This window comes from Chelonoidis abingdonii, chromosome 5, assembly GCF_003597395.2.
Source record: "Chelonoidis abingdonii isolate Lonesome George chromosome 5, CheloAbing_2.0, whole genome shotgun sequence".
In the NCBI taxonomy this organism is placed as follows: Eukaryota; Metazoa; Chordata; order Testudines; family Testudinidae; genus Chelonoidis; species Chelonoidis abingdonii.
The window spans coordinates 32,369,160-32,382,851 of record NC_133773.1 but is presented as its reverse complement, the minus strand read 5'-3'; the positions used below and the strand labels follow the sequence as shown (position 1 = coordinate 32,382,851).

General features: G+C 40.4%; 1 protein-coding gene across 1 annotated transcript in view; it reads right to left on the bottom strand.

Annotated features, from left to right (window-relative positions):
- Window positions 1-4,931: 4,931 nt before the first annotated feature.
- PAPSS1 (3'-phosphoadenosine 5'-phosphosulfate synthase 1) overlaps window positions 4,932-13,692 on the bottom strand; it is an 82,425-nt gene continuing 73,664 nt past the window's right edge. Inside the window, exon 11 of the mRNA XM_075066546.1 lies at window positions 4,932-5,615. Coding sequence (XP_074922647.1) covers window positions 5,477-5,615 — 139 coding nt within the window. The 3' untranslated portion in view covers window positions 4,932-5,476. The remainder of the gene's footprint in view (window positions 5,616-13,692) is intronic.

The following is a 13,692-nucleotide window of genomic DNA, read 5'->3' as shown; positions in this document are numbered from 1 at the left end:
CAGCCTGACAGCCTCTATGCTGTTAAAGAGGATGAAAGTCTCAGAGAAAGATAACATCAAGCTGTAGCAGAAGGAAACAATCCCATAGTTAGGACCCTCCTTCCAGAAGATGTCACATAGTATCCTCTCACACTGAGGATACTCCTCCTAGGGAGGGAACCCCAGTTACTAGGAAGAGCTAGGCAATAGTAATGGGTTTGTGACAATCAGGAGAACTGCATGGCAAATTGTCGGCTGGGTGCAAAGGCTGCAGATCTCACAAAACATCTAGACAGACTTATGTGCAGTGCTGGAGAGGAATGGTCATGGTACATGTAGGTACCAAAGACATAGGGAAAGATTGGCTTTCAGGACCTTTCTCCTAATTTATACTGTTAGGTAAGAGATTAAAGTCCAGGATCTTCATGGTAGCATTTTCCAAAATGCTTCCAGTTCCACACACAGGGTCAGTTAACCAGGCAGAACTGCAGAGTTTTAATGCAGAGAATAGGGCAGACAATGGTGTAGGGAACAAGGTTTTAGGTGTATTAAGAACTGAGGAACCTTCTGGGAAAGGAGAAGCCTATGCAGGAAAGATGCATGTATATAAAATCATGTTCTGCCAAATACATAATAGTGCCTCATGGGAATTCAGTAAAATCATTGATTTACAGCCATGTCTTGCTTGGGGACCATTCTGAAGTAGAGTTGAGCAGGGGCTGGGCTTAAAATCAGATCTAGCACCAGAGCATGAGGGGATATTGGCAGGGAAGAGGGAGGGTGGGTTTATTAGAACTTACTAGCCTTCAGTACTTATTTCTGCCTTGGCTCAGAGTCCTCCCCAGGCTCATCAGTGGGGGCTTGCTCAGCTGTCTCCTCTAGGTGCAAAGTGACATGCTATTCTCCCTGTGGGACTTCTAGGGTTTCCTCCACAGTCCCTGTTGCCTCCTTACCCTGGCCCTCATTGGTATCCCGAAAGATGACAAGGCTGTTGGGGTCAAGGTAGGGGGAGTCATTAGCCACTCCAGGCTCTGCACTGGGGACCTTAGATTCACCCAGTCCAGTTTATCATAGAATGGGCATGTATGATCATCCCTCCTGGAGTGACTGTTTTGGTCTCCAGTACAGGTGGCTCAGGTTTTCCTGACACTGGGACAGAGTACAACAAATGCCCACCTCCTGCAGCCTCTGTGAAGTTTCCCAGTATAGATGAAAGTCCCTGCAGCTCTGGGAGAAATCATGGACAGTGTATTCCAACCACACATTGACCAGCACCCATGTGTGCTTAATGGACTTGGCAGCTCCTCTCAGAATATGATCCATGTTCACCTATATTGATCAAAAGAGTGCAGCGGAAAACGCATTCTCAATTGGTCAGCGCAGTTCACTATCCCCCAGTGACAAGGGGCAGACAGGGATCTTTATAGACTGGATCACCAAGGGGTCACTGCATTGTAGAAGTGGGGCTGGAGAATACTGAAATTTGGCACGTGGTATTGGCCCACGCCCTCACCCGTACTGCCCCATAGGATGGATATGTGACTGTGCTAGTGCGAGGTGTGTATATACTCACACTCAAATGTGTTGGCTTACATGCCCTGCATTCATCTTCAGACATAGGCTTCAGGGGATCTAGATGTGGGAAAGAAGGGGGTTATGGCACAACTACAAGCATGGACATGTGTAGAGTTGTTAGTGTATTTGTACCTTAATTCATATTCCATCGGGAATAGGAATAGGAGGGCCAGGACCTTCCTGGTTAGCATTTCCTGAGTTACAAACACTATGGCCAAGGTATATTTTTCTAGTAGATCATTAATAGTCATTGGGCCTGATCCTGCAAGGGGCTCCACTCATGGAACTCTCACTGAAGGCAGTGAATTAGGGCAAAACTGAAGTCCAGATAGAAAGCACATGGAGGACTGGCCCACAGCAATTAAGATCCACTTTAAGATCTATGATCACTCAAATCCTTTTATTCCCCATCCAAAACATTGAGTACATTTGATACTTGCTGATTTTTATTGAAGAATTATTCCAGATGTAGAAGTTTGGGTTATCTCCAGGCTTTTGCCTTAATAGTTTATGCAACCTATTCCACATTTTCCATGTCTGGAATATTACTGAGTTATTAGTGTTTAGATCCATTATTAAAAATACAGATACGAGCCAGTATCCTCAGTCTTTGTTAGCTGCTTTTCCATCACAAACCAGGGCATCTGATTTGGAACATTACCCCACACAACTTACACTCACAAGCAGTTTGGTGTAACCTTAAAATAGGCAGCCTGAGTTCTCCATTCTATGCTTCCTGGTAACTCCACAGGAAAACTCATACAATTTTTTCAAGTTGCTCAATGCATGTTGCTGGAATTAGCATCATCTGGAATAAATAATGTCACTGAGGAGCTGTAATCATTTTGTAACACTTATTCAACCCCAAAGACCAGGACTTGGTAAACTCTATCCACCTCATTAACTCTTGCATTTTGGAAAGCTGGGTCCAGTTTGTCCCTGCATCATTGATACAGAGTTTTAAAATCAGCAGGAAAGGGGTTTAGTTTTTTGGGGTTTTATTACTTTTTTAAGCCATTATACTCAATATGTCAGAATGACTTGATAGTGGCGAGTAAGAGTTCCAGGGCTCTGCAAAAAAGTATGGGAGAACAGCCATATGGTCCCCCCCCTCTGTAAGATCAGAAGAGGAGGCCACTGCCCATTTGTAAGAATTTTAGCCAGAGCGCGAAAAACAAAAAGTCACCTTGAAATTTGTGTCTAATCCAAATTCTTTGAGTCAGAATCAACTCTGGTCAGTTCTACTTTAGGAAGATGATCTTCAAAAAGAAGAATTTTGGATGGGTACTCTTTTATCGTTAAATAAATACATTTTTATCTTTTTGCAATTCAGAGCTACATCAGTATTTCCAAAAGTTGTGAATTTCACTTGTTCCTGAGATACATAATTCCTGTTAGCCTTTAACAACCTGGTCAGTCTTCAGTTACATCGAGTGCCAAAAGCTATGTGGATAGGTTTCAGATAAATTTACCTTTCTAATTCATTAGTCCTGCTGCTACCTATGTAAGGCACTTATTGCTAGTTTCTTCATAAAGGCTCTCAAAGTTATGGCCCCCTGGTAGGTAGCACCCACGGTAAAGAAAAGGATGCCAGCGCCAGGCAGTAAAGGACACTGAAAAGCTCCTCTAGTTAAGCTGCAGAGCAGCTACAAAAAAGGTTCTGAATCACTGTATAGGCATGAATGCGACACCACAGAGGAGTCTGTGGCAAGGAGCAGCATTTCTGTTGTATGCCTCTTTACACAGAAAAAGCCTTTTGAACAGACAGTTTGTCTACAGAGGAGAAGCAGAATTAATCACTCAGTTTCACTACTGGGAGAGGGAGAAAAAGAAGATTAAGGTACAGCCAAAGCACATGGCGAGCAGAGAGCTGCTGCACTAAGATCCAGTGCTGCCCGTACAGACCAGTCTCTCCACTCCTAGCTGAGCCTTATGAGCCTGCAAAGGACAGTGGGGATGGTATGGGCTGCTTATTTAAAACAAGAATAAAGTTGAATGCTTGTTAATAGACAGGCTGGTTAGGAGAGACATCCAGAACTAACAATGTAACAGAATTTCAGCCTCAAAGCGGCTGAAGTGTAGAATCTAGAGTTGCCCATTACCCTTTTTATATTCTGGTCTCTACATTCAACGACGTGAGGGGGGGTCAGGTCACATTCTTGAGCCTGCCTACCTGTTCACACTGGATTTCTGACTTTTACATCATACAGTGGAAACTGTACTTTTACAGTATCAATTCTTAGGCTGAACTCTTATGCCTGTGTTTGCATCTCTACACTATCTGTCAAAGTATTGTAATTATATGACATTATAGCTAATGGAGTAAGCAAACGCGACAACTGGAGGCCAAGCTCCAACTTTCATTGCAATCCACATTTCAGCTGCTGCTAACATTAGCTCACCCAGATGTTACAACTGGAAACTTTGCATGTGCAACTTAAAGGAAGTGCTGAGCTAATTTTGTTCATACTTCTCAAGTGTTGTAGATCTTGCTGAGATCTGAAAAGAAAGCAAAGTTTGAAGAAAATCTGTATAGCAATGTTAAAGTGATAAGCTTTTACAATGTTCCCCCTCACTCAGACATTAGTTAGAAGCTGTTGATGTGCATAGGTGCAATCAGTGTTCCCTTTGCTCTCTGCAATAGCACTGTGCTCTCCGTATATGGGGATAACTTGATGGAATCCCAATCGCTGAGTTTTATTTTATACTGAAAAAGACTTGAGAGTCAGAAAGTAAGTGGCTGTATTTCACTCTGAGAATTTGCTTTTTGTAATTTTTGCAATAAATATTGATTTGGTTGCTGAATTAAACTAGTTAAAAAATTTTACTGAACCTTGAAATGTGTGTTGGCTTCACCGTTTACATAAACTGAGAAGTTCTAGGGAAAAAAAGGCTAGATTTTACTTTGCATCAAGAACTCTTGAAAAGATAGAAATAGGGAGTTCAAATGTTGGGCTAAATTCTCTCATGAGACATGTATTTATATTGCAATAGTAGCCAAGACGAAGATTTTTTTGATGAGAATGAATGTTGCCTAAGAACATATGCAGAAATAGAAGTAACTAGAAAAATGGATGCATGATTTCCCACAATTTTTTTTTAAAGTATTGGGGTCATGAGACAATAATTGGCACCAAATACTGGGAACACTTAAAATCCAACTAGATAAAATATTCACACTAAGTACATATTACACCACTGGCAACATGCAAATAAAAGAAATCCAACCACCACCCTAAACCTCTGGGATAAGCATTACGTATAATTAATAGCAAAGCCTGTATTTTTTTCTACGCACCAGTTATGCATTTTCTCTCACTTTGCTACTCCAATGCAGAAGAGAAGTACAAAATAAAATAATAAACACCAAAATGTAATACAGAAAGCAAAAAAGTTTAATTGAGCTGCATAAAGAAGTTTTCTGAGATTACATATAACAAGAGCTTAAAGTTACAATGCTTCTGTGATCACTAGTTGACAGAAAAAGTATTGAGTTTAGTTTTAAAATATTTCATTTACTTCCATAGTTCTAATCATTACATGTATCCTGCAAACAATGAAATCAAAATCTACTAGACTGCTTAAATAGTGTATGAAAATGTTTTTGCATCAATATAACAGTTGCAGAGTTCATAGGACAGAGGCATAAAAATAATATAAAAAAGAGAAGAGTTAAAAATCCTACTGCAAGAGTTTGACTGTAATAAAAGAAGACATTAAAACCAGCAGTTTGTTAGGTGCCAATACATAATAGAACCCATAAGACAAGCAACGAATGATGCTAAGTTCGGGAGAAAGAGTCTGTTTCCAGGGAAGAACTTCCTGACAGACACCACAACAAAGCAGCATGAACGGTGACTGTGTGGTCCCCTTCTTGGTAATAAATCAAGCGTCAAAGATTGATCTGCAGTTAATAAGAGGCCTAAGCCTTCTCCAAGGATTTGTAGTACTCTGTCAGCACAGTCCAGGCTTTGGGAGCCATGAAACCTTCAGGAGGGTTTTGTCCTTCCCGAGCCAACTTGCGCATGCGGGTTCCTGATATAAACTCAAAGTCTTCATGGCTAAAAATGTAAATAAAAAAAGAATGTAAATTTAAAAGGTGGAAGTTATAGCTGAGACTGATCTTACCTCCTCCTTTTTTTGATAATGACTTTATACTACTTTCATAAAACCCCACCTTGGAGTGTGATATTTGAGAACACAACTGTGGTTTCAGACATGCTGCTAATGAAGAGTACCAGAAAATCCTGAAAATACATACACCCTATAAAATATACATATATATTCTTAAGATAAATAAGGGATGTGTGTGTATGTCTGCACATGTTCAAGATAGATAGTTTCATCCTGGTCCACCGCTTATCTTCCTACAGCTATAATTCCTAAAGATAAAATTCAGCAGGAGAGATGGAAAATTGAGAGCAATCAGGATTATCTATCATCATCTATCTACTCGAGATCAACATCCCACAGCATTTTAAACACCAAAGGCAATAGTAACCCAGTCAGAGTGGGCGACAAGAGTTCTAACCAGATAAACTACTTTCTCTTCATCAGAGTTAAACAAAGTCAAAAACAAAGCCACAATGTCAGAAAATCCACCAAGTGTTCCTAAGCAAAAGTGATTTATTGTTAAATTAAATACAGCAATTTTACTTACTTCATTTGTTCAATTTGCAACATGTATTTGTTACTCATTCTTCCCTGGTCTGTTTGAAATAAAAGCCAAATACTGACCTCACATGCACATGGTTCAGACTGAAACAAATGAGAACCAAGTGTGTGCATCAGAGGGCAGAGTTTAGCTTTAAGTGCTAAACCATACTTAGTAATGAGCTGGAGGTTAGCAAGGTATAGAAAGCATTCCACAGTCCCCTTTCACAATGCATACCATACAAGCTGTTAGCAGCACAACTTTTTGATCTGAAGTGTAGTCTGGTGGAGAACAGTAAAGCCTAGAATGATCTTCCTGCTCTCAGTAGTGTTGATGTCCAGATTGAGGAAACAAAGGAGAAATATATTTATATAAATGTACTTCAACTACACAGAACATATTACACACATTAGGTAAGAAAACTTAACTGAACTATTTTTTTAAAGGGAGGGGACTGGAACAGAGAAAAGCTGTGCTCTGAATTAGACTGAAAAATAGGGAACACTTATCACGTTTCTATCTACACAAGCAGCTGTCTTCTACAGTAGTTTCCAGGAGGAGGCACCCAGGTTAATTTCCTAGTGTGAATAAGACAGTGCAGCATTTACAGATTAAGTCAGCTGTAGGAGAATGGACTCCCCACATTCTACTCTGTGGGGTGTTAATTCTGAAGCTTGCATACAATTTATATGCCAACACTTAGCTGTTTATCGGCAGGCAATGGGGTGGGAATTTGAACAGAAGCTCAAGTTCCCAGAAGGGATCAGAAGAGAGTACCAGCCTTTGGACTTAAAGAGACTCAGATATGCTATTTAAGTGCATTTCAATAAAGGCATGGTCTATTTGACCTCTTCCTGGCCCTGTTTGAACAACAGCACCCCTAAGGAGCAGCCAAATAGAGCACAGACCTGAAGACTTTGAGCAAGATGTGTCAGATGGCTAAGAGCCTCTGATTAGAGAATTATAGGGATTATTATAAAGTCACCTAGAGGTCCCTTGCTGCATTAAAAAGTTTTAATTTTTTAAGAAACTGGAAGAAGTTTTAATATCTAAAAAAGATTTACACAAATTTTCATACAATTAAATTTTGGTTTGGTCAAGGAGTTATTCCTCCTCTTCCTCACTTTTCTTTTTTACTCCAGCAAACATTTTCTTTTATAACGCATGGCTTTCCTTTGAGCTAGCGAGCCAGATTCTTAGCAGTCGGCATAAATAAGTTTAACTAAACTGAGAAATGAAACTATTCCAATTTAAACCTGCTACTGATCTCATCCAATAATGTTTGCTTAGTCCTTACATACTACTTCAAACCAAAGCCTATGCGTTGCCAGAAAGTTTTCCATTTTAAAACTGAAAATACTATAAAAGTACTTTAATTGTTCAACCACTCATGATCTGACATAATGATAAAGATCAGATCTTCATTAGAGTATTAGCAATGGAGGATGTAACTAGCAAGAAAAGGAAGCCTTGTCCAATACCATTACTGAAACTATGATTCAATAAGACCCAGCATTCTTTTTAAATAAAACATATTGGTAAAGGTAATTTGCTTCCAGATGAAAAGGTGCTACTTGAGAAAAACAAAATATCTTAAACAATGCAGATCAAGGAGGACTGCTAAGGAGGACTCCTGGATGAGTTAGGAATTCTTGGCTCATTACTCTGTAGAATAGGAAATTGGGCAGGAATAAAATGGGATGAGGAAAGGGAGAGAAAGACACCTTTACCATCAGAGTAATGTTGATGTTGGGTTGATACTTCAAGGGCACCTAAGTGTGATTTCCAAAAAAGACTTAGGCACTTAGAAACTTAAATCTCATTTAAATTAAGGGAATTTAGACTCCTAAGTACTTAAATCACTTTTGAAAATAGGACTTAGGCACATCTGAAAATCATATCTATAGGATGGAATTAGCTTTGACTGAGCCAAGTTATATTACAATATATGCTTCCACAAGTTATTTACAATTATTTTCCTGCCAGTTGTGTTTTAGACTGTAGCACTGATGTGATGGAGTACCTTTTACAAGAATAAAGGTTACCCACACCCTTTTAGAAGAGGCCAACAACAACAAAAGAGAGTGTGTCTCCTTAGTTTATTTCCCCCTTAGCCTGGTAACATTTAAACTATTTTTGTTTTGGGGAGCAGCTATATGGATTGGTTGGTACAGCAGGGAATTTCATGAAGGATCTGCACAAGGATTAACATCTCCACTTACATTTACAATTTGTGGAGCAACAGCAATTAAACACACATTCCAAAACAATAAGAATAAATCAGCTATGAAAACTGTCAACATGGCGTGGGAAACAGAAAACTCGATCTTCAAAATATGCACCAGTGAGGTGATGAAAGTTTCTCCAAAGCATACTGTACTAGAGCTCCGTTATACTGAAGCTGTACAATCACTCAATGAGAGCGCTATGAAATATGTTTTGTGAGCGGGCATTAGAGTTTGGGGTATATTGTTCTATTAAACCCATAGCGGGGGTGGGGATGAGGGAGGGAGGAAGAAAAAGCTCCATAGTATTCTTCATGCCTCACTGTAGCTGAAAGGGCATTTGAAGGTCAACAATGCCCCAGATTTATAGCCTAGGGTAAGCCTGAGACCCAAAAACAAGTACAGTCTGTTGCAGTTCAGTTCTAAAGAGCTAGACAGTTGAATAAGGGGGAAATGGCAATAAGTCAATTAAAAAGACAAGATGAATAGAGAGAGAAAGGGCATTTTACATGTGGAAACCTATATTCTATTAGGATGCATGCAGAGAACAATTTGGTGTTGTCCCCTTGGTCTTCACATTACTCATGTTGTATATCAGTAACACAACAGGACTATACTAATAATCACTATATAAAAATCAAACAACCTATGTGATAATTGACAAACCAGACAAAACAGATTAACAGTTCATTAGCTCCTTTCATTTTTCAAGACCAGAGTTCTTATAACTCCAGTAAAATGGGTTTCTCTCTCTCTTTAAAGATTACAAGTTTAACCATTCAAGAATTTTTTTGCATTAGAGTAGCATCAAGAGGCCCCAGCAGAAATCAGGGTCAATGTTGTGCCCTGCTATGAGCTTTATATACAAAAAATACGAAGACAGTCACTAAATCAAATAGCTTACAGTCCACATAGGCAAGACAAAGCGTAGGACAAAGGAAATATTACCTGTTTTGAGATGGAGAATTGAGGCACAGAAATTAAGGGACTTGGCCAAGGTCACATAGGAAGTATGTGGCACAGGCAGGAACTGAACCCAGCTTTCCAGAGTCTCAGTCTCTGTCTGGTGCCTTAACCTCCAGGAAAGTGTCTGCTCATAGCAGAACGATAGCAGGCTACTGAGAAAAGTGCAATGTTTAGTTTAAACAAATTGAAGTTTCCCCCCACACTTTTAAAATAAGTGTTGAACATTTTAAGTTTCCCATTTCCCATTGGGAGCACCAAAAACCATTATCAGGGCCAACGGAGTGGGATAAAGAAGCATCCTAGTTCATTAGCAGAACAGTTGAGAACAAAATAATACTTGCATATGTAGATGCACTAGCTTCATGCACATTTTAGAGAGAGGACAAACAGCCTGCTCTGGTAGTTGTATTTATGGGCTTCCTATGGCTAAAAGTTCTGTGTTAAGACAGAATTATTAATTTTTCCAAAGATTGCTGTAGTTTCTTTTGATTGTTAAACAAATCAGCTGCCTTTTCATCGTTACCATCATAGCATATTTTTGGCTAGCAAGCACATTTTGCACCCACTTAGTGCACTGTCATGATTACAATTCATTTGGAAGGTTTCTCCAAACGTCTTGGTTGTATTAATGTTAACTGATTCAGTTATCAGTGGGTAAGTATGATAAAATTTTACATTAAAGGTTAGGGTTAGCACAGGACCATAGCATTGTACCATCTTGGTTTCTGCATGCAGTAATTCACTGAAGTAGAATGTACTCTTGTGGGGAAATTCTACAAAACTTCAGCAGAAACGCTCGAGTTTTCCTGCAGAAAGGTAGGCGAGATCAGCTATCCGGCAATGCAAAGAAATGGTAACACACCATGCTAGATAATTCTGCTTTGATCATTTGACAAAAGGAAAAGCACAGAACCCATTTAAGTCTGTTTTCCCTTCCGCAATGCCAAGCTCTCTGAGACCCCAGGTGGTTGGCTTGCATTCCCTTTGTAAAAGGATTTAAAACTCAGCTTCCTAAACACCTCTTTTTCTGAGAGTGCTTCACCATACAAAGGGGAGTTCTGTTGTCACATTTGCTGTCTGTTGCTGGTTCTCTTTCATGACAACGAAAGAAAACATTTCTCAGTTGCTTAATTCTCTAATTCCTAGCCCCACATTTGTAGTTTTTACTCTTTACATTACCCTTTCCATGAAGACTCCTCTTGACTTGCCCAATGTTTGGTTGGATATAATACTCAATATTAATTGCTACTGTATCTATTGCAAGGACCCTTAAATAGTAGGTTAATCTACTGGCCATGCCTGCATATTTATTCAGTGAACTAGCAGTGACAGTACATATATATCATCAGTATAATATATGGATAGTCTCCCCATGCACTATTCCATGTTACAAGTGGGTAGACTCAATGATTTAACTTTCTTGCCACTGCTAACATTGCTGATTTAGGACCACATGGCACAAGATATCACTATATTCTGACATCTTCAAGTAACAATATATTCACATCATTAGTTTGACATTACTATAAAAGCTTGTAGTTTATTTTATACAAATACAGAAACATTTAGGTGCTATTAGTAACTTTTAAATATTAAGTAGTTCTACTGCTCTCAGTTATTATAAACAGCACCAGTCCAAACTATGTACGTAATCCCTGTCCCTAATCCCACGTTAGCTTTTAAAATTAAGCCTTTTTAAAAAATAAACTGGGGTAAAATTTACAAGAGGGACTAAGTCCCACGTTCAAAAATCACTTAGACACTTAGGGCTTGGCTACACTTGCGAGTTACAGCGCAATAAAGGAGCCCCGGGCACCATAGCTCATTCTCCGTCCATACTGGCAAGGCACGTAGAGCACTCTGATTCCGCGGCTACAGCACTGCTGGTATTCCACCTCAGTGAGAGGAATAACGTTTGCTCCGCCTTGGCTACAACACACAGGTGTCAGTGTGAACTAGGTGCTGGGTTACTGTGCTCTGATCAGCCTCCGGAAACGTCCCACTTAAGTCAAGTGGCCACTCTTGTCATCGTTTTGAACTCCTGTAGGAAAGTGGAAACGCCCTTCCAAAGCTCCCTTTCAGACAGCCAGCATGTAAGCCATTAGTGTGGAATGCTGTGTGTGTGTGAGAGAGAGAGAGAGAGAGAGAGAGAGAGAGAGAGGCGGAGGGCGGCTGCTGTCTGAACTTACAAGACAACATGCTGACATGCTCTCAGCCCCCCAAAACCCTACTCTCTCTCCCCACACATACACACACCACACTCCCTGTCACACTCCACCCCCATTTGAAAAGCACGTTGCAGTCACTTGCATGCTGGGATAGCTGCCCATAATGCACCACTCCCAACGCCGTCGCAAGTGCCGCAAATGTGGCCATATCAGTGCGCTTGCAGCTGTCGGTGTGGAGAGACTGCAGTGCTTTCCCTATTGCGCTCTATGAAGGCGGGTTTCACTCACAGAGCTCTACATCTGCAAGTGTAGCCATGCCCTAAGGCCTCCAAGTGTTGTAAACACTTACTACAGCGACCGAAGGGGTTCTTTCATCCACTTCTCTGAGAGCCAGTAGGTAGGTCAATGGAAGCATTCTTCCATCAACCTAAAGTTGTCTACATTGGGGCTTAAACTGGTTTAATCACATTGCATAGGGCATGGCATTTTCCCCAGCACTGAGTGATGTAAATAAGTATGCCTAACTCTGCGGCATAGGCCAGCCCTTAGTCTCACTGAAACTCAATGAGACTTGGGCGCCTTAGCACATACTGCACTTTTGAAAATTACTCCAGCTCAACAGACATCCAAAACTACTTAACCATCCCAAATTGTTAGTTAAGCATCATACAGGACCCAGACACAACATGGTTATATGAGCTGTCCAAATGCCTGCATAATTTCCCTCTGTAAATTTGCCATATAATCCTTGTCGGCACTGCTGCGAGGCTGAACATAGGTGTGTCCACCTTTTTCTCTTCCCCATCCCCAGTCAGCCAGCTAATGTGAAGAAGATGGGAACACCTGCTCAGCTCTACAAGAGTGAAAGCCATGGTCCTATGGAGATATTTAGCTCCTGAAAACACACAGCTTCAGTCACTTTCAATCTTGCAGAGTTTAGGAGTTCTTCAGAATATCATCTTAAATCCCCCCTACTTCCATCTGCCCTCACTCCTCTAGTGAAAAAACAAACAAAATAAAAACAACATTTAACCTCTCTCGTCTTAGCAATTGCCTGGGCTTGCAAGCACTAGACTCAAACAAATGATAGGAGGAAAAAAGCACTGGCTCTCTTATATGACCCTTATCACCATGGGATCTGGATGCCTCAAATCACCAACTGATTTTATCTTCACAATATACCCCTGGAAGGTAGAAAGTATTATTCCCATTTTACAGAAGGGGAGCTGAGGCATGAGGTAGATTGAGTGATTTGCCCAAGGTCACACAGGAAATTCGTGGCTGAGCTGGTAATTGAACTCAGGTTCTAGAGTCCTAGTCCACTGCCCTTTTCACTAGACCACCCTTCCTACCCTATAGAAAAACTCTGAGGGAAGGATCCTGCAACTTCAGCAATATGTGCATGGTGGTCACATGTGAAGGCCCTGCAGCTCAGCCACGTTTTTTCTATTCCCTGAACTGGAAGGCAACAAGAATTAGGCCAAGCCCTTAGGGATGTGTGTGTACACAGAAAAAAGTTAGAACCACTCACAGACCAGGTCAGTATCCAGAAGGGACAGGAAGCTCTCACAGAGGCTAGCCACTGGAGGGAAAAAAAGAAATGCCACACAACACCCCTCAGCAGGCCACGTGATCAGGGCAAGCTAACTGCCTGTATAATTGAGACCTGATACACCACATAGCATACAGATGTAGTATAGGGTAGAAGTATGCTGTAGAAATAATGTACCTAATTTATGCTATCTTTTTAAAAAGACATCTACCCTTACTGCTTGGAGCGATATCAACTATCATCAAATGAAAACAGCTGTGTTTTAAACTCCTGAAGAAAGTGGGTTGAAATGAAACGGCAAATGATCTCTACCTACAGTGGCACTGCACTGGTAGGCACAACAGTAATAGATATACAGAAACTGTTTTTAGACACACAGAGGGAAGAACAACCTCAAAAGAGGTGGGGATTAAAATACTTTCTTCTATATGAAGATCATAAAACAAGTTAAGAAGTGTGAACTGAGACTAAGTGTTCCCAAACCAAGCTGTCTTATCTCTGAGAAGCTTCTATTTATTCAAAAACTAGGTAATAAATGCTGAAAGACTTAGCAAAAAAAATAAAAAATTGTTT